The sequence below is a fragment of the Rutilus rutilus genome (genome assembly GCF_951802725.1).
Source record: "Rutilus rutilus genome assembly, chromosome: 14".
In the NCBI taxonomy this organism is placed as follows: Eukaryota; Metazoa; Chordata; class Actinopteri; order Cypriniformes; family Leuciscidae; genus Rutilus; species Rutilus rutilus.
In genome coordinates, this window is record NC_140219.1 from 11,209,257 (window position 1) to 11,230,110 (window position 20,854).

The window sequence follows — 20,854 nt, forward strand, 5'->3', positions numbered from 1 at the left end:
ATCTCACACACTCTGAAGAACAATTGCAGTTTCTCCTTCATGTGGTGGAAGATCACAGGATCTATCCAGACTGCAAAAAGTCAACACTGGCTGCTGAGCATCAGAAATGAGGGATTGTAGTTCATTTGCAGCAACTTTTAATATTACTTGCATATCACAATAACGCCGCACAGCTTAACATAGGCAATCTTCCACATGATTGAGCTACCTCTAAATATAATTTTTTGTCAACATTTTTGCATATTTCCAATTTTGAAGTTAAAAGGAACAGTTTAAGAGGTTAAGACACTAACATTTTGCACACAAAAAAAATTGGATTTGATAAGGACCACCCTAATATATATATATATATATATATATATATATATATATATATATATATATATAGCATGTATTAAATTACCCTAAAATGTTAATATATATCATGCGTATAAGTTTGTTTTTTATTATATCATTTAGACAACAGTGTATATATAGGTTACGTGTGCATATAATTATATATGAACATTCATATTCATAAAATAGCCCTATCAGAAAGGTTTACACTAAATTTTCACCACATCTGCCATAGATTTGATGAAACATTTTCCAGGTTAAACATTAGCCTATTCCACTCCCAGCATTTTCCAAGCAGGCGTCCTGGTGTTTGATCACTTCCATACATAAACCACGTGCATTTTTAAATAAAATTACCATCGGACTGTTTTCTCAAAGGATTTTATTTACTCAATGAAGAATATTTGGAATGTTTACCTTTTCATTGAGACTTGATTCGCTTTTTGAATAATGTGATTGTGTACAGCCTTATCAGCGTTGTTTTTTGTGGTTATGTCATATTAAATTTGAATGCATGGCATGCAGTTTGCTGTTAGGGCCTGCCTCTCGGACTGCATGTGACTGTGAGGCTGTGTGCATGTCCTGAGCTATCAGCGCACTGAACTGTGAGTAGGATTGACTTTGACTTGCATTTTATTGTAGCCCTGCACATACAGTGAAGTAAATGTTTATGAAGATAATTGAGAGGAGGTTTGTATAATGTACAGTGCATGTGTATTTGCGTGTTTACGAATGTGATTGTGGACACAAGCCAAGGTGTCTGCAGGGTTCTGGAGTGTCAGACATTAAGGACATCTGTTCAGACATACACACACAATGTCTCTCTCTCACTGGTTTCACCCTCTCTCCCTGGTGGCAGGCTATTTCAGAAACACACTTCCGTTCCAAACACTTGACCATATTGTTTTCTGTACAACCACACTTGATTGTGTTGTGTTTGTATGACTCTTATACCATATGCTCAAAAAATAGGATGAGAAAACAATCCATATTACAAAAATTAAACAACGCAAATATTACAAAATGTGTCATTAAAAAGTGTATAAATCACTAGTTTCTCTAAAGTAACACTGTCCAAAAACAACACCAGCAGGTAAAGTTACAGCGGGATACAGCGTCTCTCTTGCCTCCCTTGAGCCCTTTGAGTTTTAACAGACCCCCTAAAGAATGCGGTGGATTGGTGGGGGGTAATTGAGAATAAATGGGGGAAAGTCACGTGAGAGGAGGCAATGCCTCCATCGTGCTCTAATTTGATGTGATTTGTTATGAGTGGTTCACGTGATAAATCCCGTCTCTTGTTTTCGTGCGTATTCCACATTCGCAAATTAGTCTTAATGAACAAAGGGATTGGGTCAATGGGAAGACTAATTAAAAAGTAAGTAAACAGCTCAGCCATTTAGATATCACCACTTTGCCAAGTCAAAATCAAAATTGAAATGGCCTAAAAACATGATGACTGTGGGGTTTTTTTAGTGATCAATCAGCTTGGGGAAATTAAAGTATAGGGTAGTAATGGGGCTAAAGGCAAAGGTAAAGGTGCATTTGATTTGATTTTTCTCTAAACTAGATTGTACAACTTGCCACAGCACTTTCCAAAACATCCGTTTTTCAAGATGCATGTGGAAATTTGGCTGATCCTTGACGTGATCGCGGGCAGCAACGCAAAGTTGATTCTGTGCTAATTTGATGTGGTTTTTTTTTTTAAATGTTGTAGATTTAAGTAGAAAATTAGAATTGCTAAAATTATTAATATATTTTGAGATAAAGGTCTTCTTAATGATTTTCAGTTTTGTTCAAGATAATTAAAGCAACAGTTTTTCAATAACGGAAGAATATGTAAAAGTATGGTATTTGGGGTAAAATGCGCCCCTGCTATTGGGGCAAAAGGCACAATAATTAACATGATAATAAACAGCTGGCTGACTTTTCCATTTGTTGGCATGACATGGTTAGATTCAGATGGTAAATATCATGTATTAAGTTGGGTGTCCACTTGATAATCCCCATATTTATAATGAAACCATAATTTTTTTAAAATGCTATATTAATCATATAATATAATATAATATAATTTAATATAATTTATTGTTAATACTGTAAATCTATATTAAATTTAAATTTAAATTTAAATTGCTTTCAAAATCTTTACTTTTTCAAATAATTTTGTTTTTGTATTTTTAAAATATATTTTTATTCATATTTTAATGATACTAATTATTATGAAAATGTATTCTTTTTAAACAGAAAACAGTACAAACTTTGCTTTAGTGATTTTTTTTGAAGTATTAACTTAGACATTTTTAAAAACATATTTTAGCTTTTGTATTAATACTTTGTGCCTTTTGCCCCACGCTGGTGAGCCTTTTACACTGTGTCTGAAAAAAAAAAAAAACACAAAAAAACTAACTGTGTGTGCCTTGCCTAAAAGGCCCACCTTGCCACCTCATACATTTATAAGATTTTTAAACAAAATAAACCTCTTATGATTTATTTTCACACAAAATCGGGGGCTCCATCAATGTTCCATACAAACATGTATATTTTTCCTGCAATCATACACTATGGGAGTATAGTGAAAAGCACATTTTTCTTTAGCTCCGTTGTACACATCGTCAAGCGTTTACCGCTTGATGACTAATGTTCCGAAAATTAGTTGAGTACCGTATTAAAAAGAACAGCTGAACATTAGTTAAAAAAAATCAAATGTATTGTTTAAATTGTTACTGCCTTTAGTTATTATTTTTGGAATAAATGCAAAAATGCTTAACTCTAACTTGATGAGATTTATACTTGGTTTTAATAAATGGAACATAAATTACATTGTTAATGTAAAAATAAAAAATAGAACTGTATTTGGTTTCCTATTTTCAAAAAATGTTTTAATGTAATGTTTGTTTAACCAGAAAAATGTGACATTAAGTGTAATTTTTAAATTTGATTTAATAAAAAAAGAAGAACACACAAAAAACTGTGAGGACTTTGCCTCATTTCAGAACACCACTGACTGCACGCCTCTGATATATATGAATGAAAAATATGAGCTGGAACTTTTCTGTCAGCTCTTCTTATTAATGCATTTATTATAAAATACAAATTTCTTTTTTGTTCTTTTCATCTTTTCATTTATGTGTCTATGTTGTTGTTGCACATTCTTGATCCATATACCGCCCAGGTTTTTATCTTTGTCTCTCTCTGCCTCTCGTCCACGTCCGTCCCTCCTCTCACCCCCAACCTTCTGTTGAACTTTTTTTTTTATTCTCAACTATTCATCCTTTTGTTTTTCTTTTTTCTAATCCCTCTCTGTGATCCTAATCCGCCCGTAAACTCGTCATTGGCGTATATTGCCTCTTGCTGTGTGTGCTTTGCTGTGCAGAGTCGAATTGACACTAAGAATCAGCGCAGTATTTTTGTTTACAATCCCAACCTCGGTATTGATGTTCATGCACATTGTTTTCATCGCAGATCCATTTCATCCTGCCTGAAAGGAATTGTTACAGTTCTGAATAAGAAGATTGCATTTTGTGAACACATTCCCGCATACAATCTCATCATGTCAGTATGCCTCACAGAGCTGTTTGAGTGTGTGTGTGGTGTGTGCGAACATCATCAACTCCACGGTACTACTGTCACCCTTCCCCTGGGTAAGACACCGCACACAGGGTTTAAGCAGATGGTAAATCTCTCTCCCTGGGGTATCATCAACTTACAGCCTTCGCTCATTCTCTCTCCCACTGTTTTGCTCTGTCCTTCCTCGTGCATATCTGATCCCTTTTTCCTTCTCACTTGTAGTTTTTTTTCCCTCTGACAGACAGGAAAGAAAAGGGCCTCCACTTGCAAATTACATCTTTCCTGCTCTGTCTCTCCTGTGTCTCTCATTTCTGTCTCCATCTCTCCTCCTTTGCCCTCCCTGTGTAATTAACTAGGTTTCAGTAACAAACCTTTGGGCTTTGGGGTTGCTATGGTTACCTCTCTCTCCATACTGTTTTCTGTTTGTCAGTCTATCTAAATTGTGCGTGTGTGTGTATGTGTTTGTGCTTTTTTCTGTGGCTATGTGTCTATTCATTTGAAAAAAATGTGTTTGTCTGGGCTTACATTAACTCCATCTGGTAAATTATTTGTTGGCTCATAAGCTCGTCACTTATCATGCAGTTTAATGTCCATGTGCAGAGGTGTAATGAATTTTAAATGGGAAAAAATAATCCGCTATCTTATTGCTCATTTGTGTTTTAGCTTCACTGTCTGATCATGAAACGGTGTTGTTTCACTTCTGGTTTGTAGCCTCGTACTTGAACTCAAATCTGTGCAACATGGTTTGTGCACAGAGGCAATTTTTCCTTTTTGTGGAGATTGATAGACAAAAATATTTTGCAGTACATTTCATTCACATCTTATAATGGAAAAAGCAGCTCTTTATCTACAAGTTTAATTTACAAAATTGGCTTTCGTTTCACCTATGACACATGGTTCAGGACCCTGCTTTTTACTGTATTGATGCAAATGTCAATTAGCACATTGGATGACCAGGCTCAGGCACATCTGTACAGTCTGACAAAAGAAAATCAATTAATTAATTTATTATATTTTAGTTTTATATTTTAGTTTTTAAAGGTACAGTATGATTTCATTGTCCGCTGAGCTCTACAAAAAAAAAAAAAAGTCAAGAAATATTTATGACCCTTTTAAACAGACTTCTTCAGATAATGGACAATCTCCATTGTCATACTGAATACAGTAGATATTATATTATATTGTATTATATTAAATGATATAATATTTTTAAAGAAATTGTTTTATTCAGCAACGGCACATTAAGAAATTTCTATATTAAATAAATGCTTTCTATTGATCAAAAAAAGTATAACGCTATTAAAAAAAATAAAGCGGCAAAACTGTTTTTAACATTGATAATAATAATAATAATAATAATAAAGGTCAAATCAGCATCATATAATGATTTCTGAAGACTGGAGTAATGATGCTGAAAATTCAGCTTTGCATCACAGGATTAAATTACTTTTTAAAAATATATTCAAATATATTTTAAATTGTAATATGTCACATTAGTACTTATCTTACCAAATGAAGATGATCATAATAAAAGTCTATTCAAAAAAAAAAAAAAAATCTTCCCGGTCCCAAACCTTTGAACGGTAGTGTAAATTGAGTTGAGGTTCTTTAATTCTTGTCCTTGAACTTTCCCCCTCTGATTAAATCTGTATTGCCAGTCACCAGTAAGGTATTACTTCCTTTTAAGTCACTGTTTGCTGTAATGTCTCTTGACATCTTCCCTGAAGAGTCCCCTGTTTTCTTTTTTGTCGTTTCAGCTAACAAGACACTTCTGGGTGGAGGAGGAGGTGAGTCAATTCTTTTTCCCCCCTCTTTTTCAGAGGCTGAATGAGACAAATGTAGAGACAGCTCAAGAGGGAAAAGACATTAAAGGAGAGAAGCATCGGCGAGGTGAGAGGAATTAGAAGGTGAAAGAGAGCAAGTGAGAATCAGCAGGTGGAAACAAAGGTGAGAGAGTGAGAACGTATGTGTGTGATGGGGAGCTGTTGTCAGCCTGAGGCTTTGCACTTTTTCTGAATTTGAACAGACAATCTCTGAAAGCCCCGTGAGTGAGAACAGAGATGCTATTTGAGGAGCAAAAGAGCGATTAGAGACCCAGTGAGAAGAAATGAGCGCTAAACTCTTAAACCATCTCTGATAGAGCTGCCCTGATAGAACACACACGGGCCCACAAACATCGACAAGAGAAAAACAATTCATCAGCAGATTCTGAATATAATGGGGAAATTAAAGAGAGACTGTGCTTTTTCAAAACTGTTTGCTCACTGTGATGTATTAAAAAGTACTTGGATCTGACAAGACGGTAGATTTTCTCAGAAATACAGTAAAGCCTTCAGATTCCTGCCTTCTATCTGTACGTTCAAATATTCATCAAAAAATGAGCTCTTTGGCATTCCAGCTGCACAAACAGTTAAGTCTTAACTCAAATTTAAGGGGACTATAACAAAAAGTACCAAGCTGCAAAGGTATCTGGATATGGTCCCATGGTAATTCTATGTATTTTTGAACATGTTCCATGTTGTAATATTGACATGGTTTAACATCCAACATAAACTACAGCCCATCACATAAGTAGGTTTCTCCTGAGGATCAGTAACTACATCTGCAATTATCTCAGAGTTGCACTTTTAGTCATTAGTTACGGGCCTGTAATGTTCCTGCTCCCGGGAGGTTCTAAATAACGAGTGTGTAACATGTAACAACTGTTTTTTTTCCAATAGACTGTGCACTGTGTGAAATCACCTCTAACCTGAAATAGCAACAGTAGCTATATAATATCAGCAGCACACACGTTTCCACCAGACTGGCTGCTAAACCATCTTGACAGAGTTCATCCAAATTACAATTCTCTCATCATTTACTCATCCTCATGTTGTTCCAAACTTGTATTTATTAATTTATTTCTTCTGTGAAACACAAAAGAAGATGTGTTCTTTTTCCATTCCATTCCATTCAGTACAATAAATAAAAAATCAATGGGACCCAGTGATGTTCAGACTCCAGCGCTCTAGAATATCTTATTTTGCGCTCCTCAGAAGAAAGAAAGTCACACAGGTTCGGAAAGACATGAGGGTTGAGTGATGGTTATCTTTGGGTTAATAATCTCAGAACCGTATTCAAAAGTAAAAGACACACTTCTCTGGAATACTTGTTTCTAATTGGCAAATCATGGCATTCTTTGGTTAAGTAATTTTATATAGTGACTGTTAAGCTGTATAATTGACAGTAGTTTTTGGCAACCAGTTTCCTACACTGTAAAAAAAAAAAAATGCCTTAAATTTTTAACATCAACTTGGATGTTTAAGTCAGTTCAACTTAAATTACATTAGACTGACTTGAATCTTGTATAACATAAAAAGGTTGAAAATTGCTGTACTTATTTTGATGAGTTAAAGCAATGTAAAAATATATGTTGTCATAACTTATTGATCATATTTTTTTTTTACAATGCAGTGCTATTTTCATGTCTCCCTGATCACTTTGTGATCTTTTTCTTCTCACATAAATAAAATTGGCTATTGTGTCATAAATAAATGAACATAAGATGTCACTTTGAGTTTACATTTTTGTATTTATTTATTCATATATTTTGTTGCCAGATAATGTACACTCATTATCACAAAGGAAACCACCTTCTTTAAAATTACTTAACAAATTACGATCCCTTAAAAGAAAAAAATATTACACACAACAAACAAACTATTGCCATGTGTGACTCTATTAATGAGCATTGTTTTGGAAATGCAACAACTGTCAATAGCTGTGATAACAACTGTACTACATATCTTATTTTTTGCTTGCAAATCCTAAAACTAACTACAAACTTCAAATGGGTTATGTTAACTCTGATCTACACTACCGTTCAAAAGTTTGGGGTCAGTAAGATTTATTTTGTTGACAGTAAAGACATTTATAATGTTAAAAGATTTTGATTTCAAATAAATTCTGTTCTTTCTGAACATTCTATTTATCAAAGAATCCTGGGGGGAAATGGATCACAAAAATATTAAGCAGCACAACTGTTTTCAACATTGATAAAATGTTTCTTGAGCACCAAATCAGCATATTAGAATGATTTCTGAAGGATCATGTGACACTGAAGACATGTTTAGTAACTAGCATTAACAAAGGTTAATCAATGCTGTACAAATATATTGCTCATGTTTAGTTTATGTAAGTTAATGCACTAATTCATGTTTTCAAATGAGACCTTATTGTAAAGTGTTACCAAAAAAATCTTATCAACCCCAAACTTTTGAACGGTGGTTTACAAATCGGTTGTGTACAGTCTTTGTAAGAGGTACGTGTGCATTTTGAAAGTGAATTGCAAGATCTTAGGTATATAATTTACGATAGTAGAGTGCTATGCAAATTAACAGAAATGTCCAACTGTTGACTCAGTATTTACGCATATGCATGTGTGTCGATTGTAAGCGTGCGCAGTTCTTGCTCTCTGCCCGTGTTAAGTGCCTGCCCGTTAGCTAATCAATACTAGTGATAAATCTGCACTTGAGAATCCTACTCATCAGAACCACGTCTCACACACACACAACACAAATTCAGAGGTGCGCACTGCTGTATATTGACCTGTTTTTTTTCTGTAGTTACTCAAACACAAATGGCAAAAGTGATTGATTTAGGCCCGACCTTCACCTCCCTCAGTTTAAACCTCCCTGTCAGTTCGTGCCTCTGCATGTCTTCCATGTCCCTTTCTTTCTCTCTGTTTTACTCCGAACTCATCTTTCTGTCTCACTGCCCTACCCCATCACCTCTTCTCCTCACTCCATAACACTCCAACACCTCTTTTCTCTCTATTTCTGTCGGCAGTACGCAAACACATCGGCTTTCTCAGGCTCACACTCGCTCCCTCTCTTTTTGTTGGCTCCACTCCTGAGGTTTGTTAAGGCAAACCTGGGTGATAATTAGGCAGGGACAAACTATACATCAGGGAGGACACAGCCTCAGAGCATTGCATGCAGAGAGAGAGATGAGGGGTGAGTCTCTGCCTGTTGGTGTTTAAAGCAGGAAAAGCACTAAAGCTGAGAGGGCAAAAACAAGAGGATGTGTTTAAAACAACAGAAGAGAGAATAAAGAAAAGCATGGATGAGTTAGGATGTGTCGTATAGTGGCATCTAGTTTGTTTCGGATACTGTTTTTCAAACTCTAGCACCATTTATTCTCGGTCAGCATTTCTGATGCACCGTAAAAGCCTATTAAGTATTCTGGGCTTTTCTTTTTTCAGTAATAAAATAAACATCCTTAAAACAAACATTTCTAGACTGGAATAGAATGTTTTTGAAGGAAGTTCATTTTATTACAAGAAGAAAAAATTTGCCAGTAAAGTCAAATAAGCCTAAATTCAAGATATAGTCTCTGAAATCTAGTTTTAAGAAGCAAAATGATAACGATATAATACGATAATGTGTATAATAAGGTGAATGTCTTGAATTAGGCTTGTTTTTCTTGCCGAGTTGGCAATTAGTTCAGTCTTTTATTCGTTATGACTTTTATTCATTAAATATTGTGATTAATAAATATATTGTAAAATAATTGTGGTAAAAAAATTGTACTCTATAAACAAGTCTTATTATCTTACACAATGTATGTTTAAAGGATGTTTTGATATTTTTACTGGAAAACAAGAAAAAATACTGATTTAATAAAATTGTTTCTTTACTGTGTACTAGACAGGAAGTCAAAGGAAGACACAAATGGAAAAAGAAATAAGGAAGAGAGTCTGCGAGTGAGTGATGAAAATAATTCATGCTGGATTTCCTAGTTTCACGGTCAGATGGATCATACTTGTAAATGGCACATATAACTATAGGCGATCAAAATATTCTGTTCATTAAAGTAGGAGACATCAGTCCTGAAGCTCAGAGCTGAGAAAGCTCCAGATTGTACAAAAGGACCCAGTGACATTAGAGTATCTTTGGGTTTTGTTGTGTTTGTGGTGTAATGTTGAATTTTGGCATATGGCTTTTAAAAATGTTTGTCTTGTTTTTAGCAACCTGGAAAGCTACACATGGATAAGTATTGATTGATTGTTTTATTTTTTTGAGTGAAAATGTGTGTTATGTTCTCCACTTGGCACTGAGTGTAATGTTGGTATTCTGGTTGAAAACCCAGAACGGCAGGCATATGTTTAGAGAGAGATTGTGCTTTGGTGTGAGGGATTTGTGACATGGGCAAGCAGATGTGCCAGATCCAATCAAATGCTCCTACTAATGGATACCATGGTGACCAGCTCAGCCAATAACACCGTGTCCTAACCAGACGCGATAAGATAAGATTCCAGCGACAAATCATTTGTCTGTCCACACTAGACGCGACACGACTACGAGATGCGTCAAAATCAATCAAAACCCACAGCCAATCAGAACAGCGTGTGGGCGGAGTCTCGCGGCAAGTGCACAGCACCAGAAAGTAATCTTGATGGCACTCGCAAAAAGTAAGCTACATAATCAAATAAAAAAAAATTTAACCCCTTTTAAACATTACTAAAAATACATAGGCTACTGAGTTACTAAAACAGTCTGTGTCAAAGAATACACTTGTTTGTTCACAGTTTAAACAATCTTGTTTCCATTTGTTTAATTTCAAGATCTGAGGTGAATTATTGTTGCTTTTACATCTACAAAGCTGGGAGCACTAAATGATATTCAAAGTCACATTGCATGCTTTTGACACCGTGTCCTAACTACACGTGACGCGCGATAAAAGGTATCTTTTCCACGTTAAAGGGCACCTATTATGCAAAATTCACTTTTACATGGTGTTTGAACATAAATGTGTGTTGGCAGTGTGTGTACACAACCACCCTATAATGATAAAAATCCACCAAGTGCTTTTTTTTAAATCCCCATAAATCATAAGCACTGTCTCAGAACGAGCTGTTCTCAGATTCAGGGCAATGTGATGTCACTTTGCACAGGCCCCTCCCACGACTGTTGATTGACACTACAGTTTGAGCATAGACCCGCCCTGAGTGAGCTGGACATAGTCCGCCATTGTTTCCACGCTGGAGCAACTGTAGACAAGAATGTCTCCTTAAGCGATTGAGGTGTTTTGTTGTTGGATGTAAGAATGAACTTAGCAGTCTTCATTTACTCTCGTTGTTACTTGAGGATGGATCTGTACTGTTTGTGATCCAGCTTACAGTCTCCGGAGCGACAGGCCTAACGTTACTGATCACGGCAAAAATGAAAGAGAGAGCGCACTTTATGATAGCTCATCCAGTCGTGGATATACAGTTTACCAGTTGATTAAGCACCCACTGAAAAGGTGTGTATATATTTGTTTACTGTTAGTTCTAAGGAGTGTTTTGTGTATTTCGCTGTGTACAGTGCTATGCATAAGTTTAGACACCCATGCTAAAGTTGACTAAAAAGAGGAATAAAAAATCATCTTTTGGAAATTGAACTTAATGCCTTAATTTAAAAAATTAGGAAAAATCCAACCTTTAAGGACACCAGTTTTCTTTGTGAATGAATAATGTATCGTAAATAAATAAATGTTCTTAGGAATGTTCTTCCTTAAAATACAGGGTGCATAAGTGCATAAGTTTGGACACCCCTATGTTAAATTCCCATAGAGGCAGGCAGATTTTTATTTTAAAGTTTTTATTTTATTTTTTGTTTAGGATACTATGCATCCTGATAAAGTTCCCTTGGCCTTTGGAATTAAAATAACCCCACATCATCACATAGCCTTCATAGCCTTCACCATACCTAGAGATTGGCATGGTTTTATTTCAGTTAACCTTGAGAGATGATCTTATGGAAAGTACCCCATGCCAATCTCTAGGTATGGTGAAGGCTATGTGGATAAAAACAGATGATAAATAACCGTAATTAAACTAAACTATTCCTGTTCTATCTCCATACAGCATATATTCTCTGGCTATGTGGGCATTATTGTCCGACTCCGAGTCGAAATAAACACCACTACTGAGAGTTTCTGTTTTGATATCATCAGATGAGATTGAAAATTACAATTGAAACATGCTGTAAAAAAATATCTGTTGGGTATTTTGAGCTGAAACTTAACATACACACTCTGGGGACATCAGAGACTTATTTTACATTTTGTGAAAAGGGGCATAATAGGTGCCCTTTAATAAGAGTTTTTGTCCTAACCAGCCGCGACGGCGACAGGAGATGATTCTATTTTAGAAACGGTTTCCATTTTTCTGCGACGTCGCACTGGAACAGCGAACACAAGCATGCAAAAATAAAAGCATGCAATGTGACTTTGAATATTATTTAGTGCTCCCAGCTTTGTAGATATAAAAGCAATGGATAATTCACCTCAGATCTTGAAATTAAACAAATGGAAACAAGAAAGTTCAAACTGTGAACAAACAAGTGTATTCTTTGAAGATTGTTTTAGTAACTCAGTAGCCTATGTATTTTTTATCATGTTTAAGTGGTGTAATATTTGTGAATTTGATGTAGCCTAGTACTTATCCATTTTCTTGCGAGTGCCGTCAAGATTACTCTCTGGTGCTGTGCACTTGTAGCGAGACTCCGCCCACACGCTGTTCTGATTGGCTGTGGGTTTTGATTGATTCGACGCATCTCGCAGTCGCAGTCGTGTCGCGTCAAGTGTGGACAGACAAATTATTTGTCGCTGGAATCTTATCGCATACTGTGTAACACTAAATAAAGCACATAAACAGTACCTGAGATTATCATTGTCACACTTTGTGTTTGTTGTTCCAGCCGCGACGTCGCAGAAAAATAGAAACCGTTTCTAAAATAGAATCGTCGCGTGTCGCCGTCGCGGCTGGTTAGGACAAAAACTCTGATTAACATGGAAAAGATGCCTTTTGTCTCGTGTAGTTAGGACACGGTGTAAGAGGGTGCATTTCGATAACACTTAATTGCTGACCAGTTCAGACCAATCCAATTTGATGGGAAATTGAGAACAACTGTTAATGAATGTTTTTGTATGCAGAAATGTTGTGTGTGTGGAGCCCATGCATGCATGTTTGCGTGCACGTAGGTGTTGCGTGGGATTAAATGCTAGGATCACATATGACAGAGAGCTGAAAAAAACGGTGTATGCAATATAGGAAAATATCCTATATATATGTTATTTTCCGTGTCACAAACCCCGTCAGGTGAGCAAAAAGCCAATTAGTACCTGCTAAAAAGATGTTTGTGTAATATAAAAAGTGTGTGTGCATGCATGTTGCAATTACACAGGAAAGCAAGCTATTCCCAACAGGCGTACCTCGTCACCACATTCACATCTTTTCCCCTATTGCTTCCTCTCATCCTCCTTTCCTCCACTCCAAAGCCCTGAGTACAACTTCCTTCCATCTGTCCCTCCGTCTCTCTCCGTTTTTTCCTCATCTTTCTCTCCACTTCACTCTCTGGTATTTCTCGGTATATATTCCCTATCTTTCTATCTTTTTATCACTCTATCTCTCGCTCCTGCAGATTCTGAGCACATATACGCAAAAGTGCCAGGGTGCTGAAAACCCTTGAGTAAAACTGTTATGACCCTCAAATTGCTGCCCTTAGTGCTATGAAAAAGCAGATTTTTCGGTGTCCTCAAATGATAAATGGGTGTTGGGTTTATCAGCATTAAAGTGGGGTAAACAAGCTGTGTCGATCCAAAACTGCACAATATTTGTCATGGGACGACATTTTTAGAAAGGGCCCATCATATACAGCTGCCTGAGATTGAGAGGTGGCAGGTGATTTGGTAACACTTACAATAAGTTCTCATTTGTTAACATTAGTTTATTCATTAACTAACATGAACTAACAATGAGCAATGTGTTTTTGTAGCATTTATTTACCTTTGTTAATATTTAGTTAATAAAAATGTTCATGTTAGTTCACAGTGCATTAAGTAATGTTAACAGATACAACTTTTGATCTTAAAAATGTAGTAAATGTTGAGATTAACATTTAACTATGATAAATAAATACTGTAAAGGAATGTTCATTCTCAGTTCATGTTAACTAATGTGGTTAATTCATGTAAAATGTTACCGCTGTTTTTATTCTTAATGTCTTAAAAAGTAAATTAAAAAAGAAAATATATCATAAATGTTGGTAAATTGCCATCTGAATTATCTGGCTAAATATTACATATGCGTATTTATAATATATTGTATGTTTTATGTTGTACTATGTATTTATATTTATTGTGTGTATATATGAAGAGTTCAGATGCAAAGTGCCATCTGAAATTTTCTTCTAGAATGATCATTTTTATAAAGCTTGTATATTTAAGTTCAGTAATTTCATTTAAATGACATTTAATAGGTAATTTGCATTGCCATTTAAGTGAAATTATTGAACTTAAATATGCAAGCTTTATAAAAATGATCATTCTAGAAGAAAATTTCAGATGGCTCTTAGAGGCTTTTGCATCTGAACTCTTCATATATATATGCATGTATATGTCTCTCAGTAATTCTTTTAAATAAATGTTATAATTCATTCTAATAAATGTAACCTTACTGCACTACTTTATCTATCTAATTAAGAGTGAGCAGAATGCTAGATCTATTCATAGCTAACAAAAATAACTGTTGTGCATGTATGTGCATATATATGAATATGTATGCGTGTATATATATTCCCCCTTCAGTGGATGGTGCCATTCATCGTGGAGCTGGTCCTCTGTTGAAGAAGGAATGTGCCACTCTGAACGGCTGTGAAACGGGGGAGGCCAAGATCACCGGAGCCTACGGCCTGCCTGCAAAATGTGAGTTGCTCATGAAACAAACTGATCATCACACTAATGCCATATAAACATCTGTCTGAAATGGTTTGAGCTCTTTGGAATAGGATGATGAATTCAGAATCATTTATTAGAATTAAACATTTCTTCCAGTATGCTAAATGGATAAGGAAAAGAGCAAACCTTGCTCATGTTTACGCTTGATTGCATCAAAGTCAGCGCAGTACTTTTGTAGAAACTAAATTACTCTTGATTTTGACTTTTGCAAGGTTTTATATTTCTCATCTTAGGATAGTAAGCAGGTGTTGTGCAACCTCTCTAACGAAATGTCAAACGGATGCGTACATGTTGCACGCTGCCGAATGAATAAATGAATAAACCATCAACGCAAACCTTTTTCCCTATCACTTTCCCTCCCTCCCTCCCCCATCCATCTCCCTCCCTCTCTTTCACTCTTCCAGAGAGTGTTCAGTAATTATGTAGTCAGACAGTGTTTACAGAAGCAAGCGCACTTTAATTTATTCGCACACTTAGCAGTAATTTCCTTGTCTAATTTATGATCCCCCCCCACTGTACCTTGCTGTTCAGAGACAGAGATGCACACGCTGCTGATTCTCAAGCCACCCCCAACACACACACACACACACACACACACACAGATACACACCAGTGATGTGCCTTACACTCCAGGCTATGCTCTCTGTTAGTTTTTATGTAGTCTTTAGTTGATTTTTCTTTCCAACTTTGTGTTTTTCCTTCTCATCTCTCTCTCTCTTTCTGTACTGTACCGAACTGCGGGGAGTAGAACAGTAAATATCAGCAGTAATTGTAGGACTGAAATTAGTGTCTGTGTCTGACTGCGTGCACCGCACACTGATCGGATTATAAGTTATGTACGAACAGGTGTTTGGACTATTTGTGATTTGTGAGCTGTTAAAATGTAACATTTCTAAATGAAAATGTTCAGGTTTCTGTCTGTGGGTAGAGAGCATCATGGCGGTGCAGGTTCAAATTTGTCTATGCAAAACTGGCTGCCACAAATGCTTGGATGTTCAGCCAATCCCCAAGTGTCAGGTCACCTTACACCTTCAGTGTAAATTTATGGGATTTTTATGTATTGTATCATCCACTAGATTCTAGGTTCTGATCGTTTGAAAAAGTAATAGCAAAGCTCTCCTCAACATGCTGGAAGATTTAAGATGTCAATCATGTCCATAGCAAAACGAGTAAAGAGCAAACGTTTAATGCTTAGAATTCATTTATTTTAAACCCTTAAAGCCTTTAAATATTTTGTTTATCCTATCCTAATATGCAGAGACAACTATCAATAAGCTATCCATAGGTTATTTATTTTGTCTCTGTAGCCGAGTTGTTTTGAGCTACCCGTCTAGTCGTACACAAAAAATACTGACTCTACCAGTGGCGTGAGTTGGGACGGGGCTGTCAGTTTGTTCAATCAAGGACTGATGTGGGCGTATTTGAAAACCTTTTTTGAAAACAATATTTGTTTTTGCAGTTCTGTTCGGTGGTGGAGAAATTACATACTTCAACTTGAACCTCAATTGCGTGATAGTAATAGAAAGCATCTATAATTACAGACTAAAGCCCCTAAATAAAATCTGAGATTTGTGTGTTTGTATAGAGTATTGTCATGTTTTGACTGGCTGAGCTGCAGTTTGCACATGTGCTCGAACATCTGTTGCTTTTTGGATGAGGATAGGGGAGTGTATGTTTGTGTCTTATAGTAAAACAGAAGTATGGTAATAATACATACTCTGCCTGGGTTGAGGGGGTGAACTATAAACCCAGTGGATCTCATCGGTGAATGAAAGGCAGAATGTGCAGATCCTGTCAGTCCCTAAGTCCACCTGTGTACCAATACAGCCTTGACTAGGGACCCAACCATACAAAACAACCATTGCTAGGGGGGAGAAAGAGAAGAGAGTAGCATATTTATCAACACACACACATACACACACTCTCTCTGAGCCTTCATTTCCCTCTGTGGCCAATTAACACTAATTAAAATCCACACAGGCCAATCGAACACCCACCCTTCTCTCCTGTTATTTAACTAATCCCTTTTTCTCTCTCCCCTCATTGCTCATAGACTGGATGAATAACAAGGTTCGATTATTTAATTATGTTTATTAAACAATCCAATGAAATACACTGTACTTTTACAATGACCTAAAATTAAGGCTGTTATCGCAAATCAATTTTGAGCTGCAACTTTCTTTAAAATCACAGGTTTTTCTTGTCAAAGCCAGTCACATGAAAGCCAAGGTGAAAGAAGAGGGATCTATTGTGAGGGCCGTCGTGCTTGATCGGCTGGTGACTACGGGTATATTGTAACTTAGCTGCCAAGCTGATTTGAATTTGAGAAAAAGGGGTGAAACACAAAAAGTGAGTCGAACACCTTCGGACCATTCAGATGATAAGCAGATCTCTTGCACCGTCTTAGCCAGCTGTCTTTTTTTAAGTCAGCGCACCTGCTCCCCTGCTGCAGAATGGGGATATAGCTGTGCACACTGACTTTTTCTCCAGGGGGTTGGGTGGGAGAGACCAGGGCCTCCCTTTGTGCATGAGACAGGAGACTTGGGTTTGGTCTGGATGAGTGAACAGTTAAACTTGGTAGCAGAAAGACAGAATATCTTTCACTGAGAGGGAGGGAGAAGAGGAAAGAGAGAGGCGAGCAGGCAGGAGGAAGGCGGGAAGGAGGGGGAACAAACAGGGGAGTGATTTAGAGCCTGATAATAGCAAGTTTGGAGTAGATTCATCAATACGTTATGGGTGTTGTCAGGTTTTGGTTTGGGAGCTGCGTGGGGAGAAAGAGAATGGTATGTTTTCTCATGAGCAGATCGGGAAGTTATGGTGAAATAAAATGTTTTAGAAGACAAGCTGTACGACCACACTGTGACCCAGCATATATTAAAGCAAAAAGCCACAAAAAGTATTGAAATACGATACATAAATAATCTTGAATCCATCCATCCATCCATCCATCCATCCATCCATCCATCCATCCATCCATCCATCCATCCATCCATCCATCCATCCATCCATCCATCCATCCATCCATCCATCCATCCATCCATCCATCCATCCATCCATCCATCCATCCATCCATCCATCCATCCATCCATCCATCCATCCATCCATCCATCCATCCATCCATCCATCCATCCATCCATCCATCCATCCATCAATCATTGTAAGCTATAGCTCCACTTGCGCTGTGGACTTGTTTCTGCACTTATCTATGTATTGAACACTATATTTCTGCACTTCTGGTTAGATGCTAACTGCATTTCATTAGCTCTGTACTTGTACATTGCATAATGACAATAAAGTTGAATCTAATCTAATCTTATCTATCTAAACTTTTTGTTAAATAAATTATTATTATTTATATACAAGTATTGTGTCTATTCATATGCATGTCAGTTTTCAACACAAAATTAAAGTATATATAAACATTTATAAATGACATCAGCTTAAATAATCAATTTCAGAAACTATATTTTAGCTACAAGGTCCCGAATCTACATTACACTCCATCGTAAACTTCTGAAATCTGTAGAAAATGTTCATTTCTTCCCCGCTCACTCTGTTGTAAGTGCGCTTGTGTGTGTTTGTTTTAGAGAGCAAACAGGAGCGACAGAGGGAGTTGAGCAGTGCGATATCTAAACCTCCCGGCAGTTTTCTGTAGTTTGCTTTAACCTCCAGCTGCACCTGTGTCTGCGGTGATTATGTCATCCTGTCTCTCTTTGTTCTACACCCGCTTTAGCAGTTCATGCTGTGCCACAAACATGACAACACGTCGTGACACTGTACTTCCAGTCAAACATATGCCCACCGTTCTCAGTTTTTTTATTTTTCTGTCCATTGTTTCCCTTTGCATATCATATGTGAGCGTCTAGGTCTGTGTGTGTGTGTGTGTGTGTGTGTGTGTGACTAATGTCTCTGCCTGACTTGATGTATGATGGTGCTGCTGGACTAAACAAACAGAGGTGGATCGATGCTGTAAACACTGCAGAGTGCAGCGGTAAATAAACGCAGCCGGACAGCACGCAGCGCAGAGAGGTGTCGGGGGGCGGATGGATGAGGGAAAGAGGAGTGGGAGTGGAACTGACGGAGGGAGGCTGGACGTCCAAAAGAAAAGCGGGGCAAAGGGGAAGGATTGAGGACATGCCACAGACGTGACACATAAGGACATAAGACATTGAGAGGACAGATGGATGAATGTTTTAGACAGAAGGTAGACGCAGACGGAAAATGAAGGACAAGGGAAACGGACCTACCGTCTGGTTGAGCTGAGTGTCAATGGGAGGAGGAAACAGGAAATTGAGATGAGAGGGTGCAGGATGGAGACAAGTGGGTCTTTAGTAATCGAGAAACAGACAGATGGCAGAAATGGGAACCACAAACAGAAAGTGTAGTTGGTATAAGTGAATAAGTCTAATCAAAAGTCTGGAAATAATTAACACATCAGGGGTTAATCACTTTTCTCTTACAAAAAAGACCTTACAAAAGCATGTAAAGTATCTCACTTGCTGTATTGAAAATTGCCATAGAGACCATTTTTATATTATTATATGTATAAGAAAATTATTCTTTTGCTGACTAAGGAAACTGCTTTTCAATTAAACATTTGAACATGCACACTCTAAATTTTACTTTAACAAATAAAAGTAATCAAACATAATTTATTTTGATGATTTCAGTTGTTTCCTGTTACGCTTATGAACATGTACCCTGGAAACCATAGAATCTGCCAACAATTACTATAGTTATTACAGTAATCAATGCTAGTAAAAGGATTGCTAAATCCTGCGGATTCCATATGAATTTGTTTATTTATTTATCTCACTGTATTATTTATTTATAACAACTGCTGTCACTTGGGTATTTTGGTAGAAACTGCGGTTTCCATGGTAAATGTGGGGTGTAGAAAGGACTAAACACTATCAATGCTCATCAACTCAGCTGTTGACAGCGCCTATCGGTGCAGCAGTTACTGTGAAGAGATTTTTCGATGTTGTATCATGTCATAAGAAGAAACAAGCCAAAAGACCCATCCAACAGCCATCAGTTATTTCTATAAGTCAGCCAGACTGTGTTACAAAGGCCTAGGTCTGCCAAGGCCAATATCACTGATACTGATATACCGATACCACTAATTAATGGAACATTTTAAAATGCGTAATTTATAGCCATTTAATATATTTGAATGACATTTGTTTGAACTTTTAATAGGACTAAGAGAAATTATTGATTTTTGTTTACTATACCATGTTATTCATGTTTTTATGTTATACCATCTTTTAATGCACTGTAAACCTTTTTTAAATCACTTAAAAAGGTAGATCCATATATTTAGGTGAATTAATTGTTTTAATATAACATCAGTATCAAGAGTATCATTACATCAAACTGCACAGATGTGTGGACGAAACAAAGTGCATTTGCTCCTGTCATTTTTAGTTACTCTAAGAAAATAATTGTACGTTTAAAATATATGCTACTGTTCAAAAATTTGGGATCAGTACCATGTTTGAAAGAAGTCTTTTATGCTCACCAAGGCAGCATTTATTTGATCGAAAATACAATAAAAACATTAATATTGTGAAGTATTATTACAATTTAAAGGTAGGGTAGGCAATTTTCGGAGAGACTAGCAATGGCGAGCTGGCTTTGAAAGCATAAGATCCCACCCTCCCTTCAGAGCGTCTCCAAAGCCACGCCTCCTTCAAAACACATGAAAGCATACAGCAGGGAGCAAACAAAAGCGTCACAAGAGACGGTGTTAAACAACCTCCTGTCTCAAAGCACTTAACATTACAATAATAATGAACATAGAAAAACTTAGAGCACTGACCTTTACCACCTGACAGCTGCAGATTCATTTCAGCATTAATATTGTTGCCACTGAAACGCATAAATTCGAGTCACGAACCGCTCCGAGTATAACGTCACTGGTTTCCATCTTCTGTGTAACTCTGCATAGCATGAAACGAGGTGATGACGTGTGATGTCTATGCGAGTATGGTGCGCGGAGGTATGGAAATACATATGTTGACAGTCAGGTAGGACATCGCATCGTTGCATTCGGACCAGTTTCAATGATTGGACGAACATTTCATGGTCCTATGCGTTCCACAGACGATAAATATACATATAAATACATTTAGACCACTTAACTTAGTGATCGCCCTCAGGATGTGAAGAGACTTTCAATCAGCAT

At 36.9% G+C, this 20,854-nt stretch overlaps 1 protein-coding gene across 3 annotated transcripts in view; it reads left to right on the forward strand.

Annotated features, from left to right (window-relative positions):
- The window catches only part of macrod1 (mono-ADP ribosylhydrolase 1), a 61,811-nt gene that overhangs the window by 31,741 nt on the left and 9,216 nt on the right, over positions 1 to 20,854 (forward strand). For 2 of the 3 annotated variants that reach the window (XR_014629736.1, XM_084429597.1), the window contains exons 4-5: positions 5,661 to 5,690; positions 14,515 to 14,631. Coding sequence is in view for 2 of the 3 variants with exons in the window: in XM_084429597.1 (XP_084285723.1) it covers positions 5,661 to 5,690; positions 14,515 to 14,631 (147 nt within the window). In the remaining variant the exon portion in view is untranslated. The remainder of the gene's footprint in view (positions 1 to 5,660; positions 5,691 to 14,514; positions 14,632 to 20,854) is intronic. The other variant, XM_084429598.1, reaches the window with a different exon arrangement.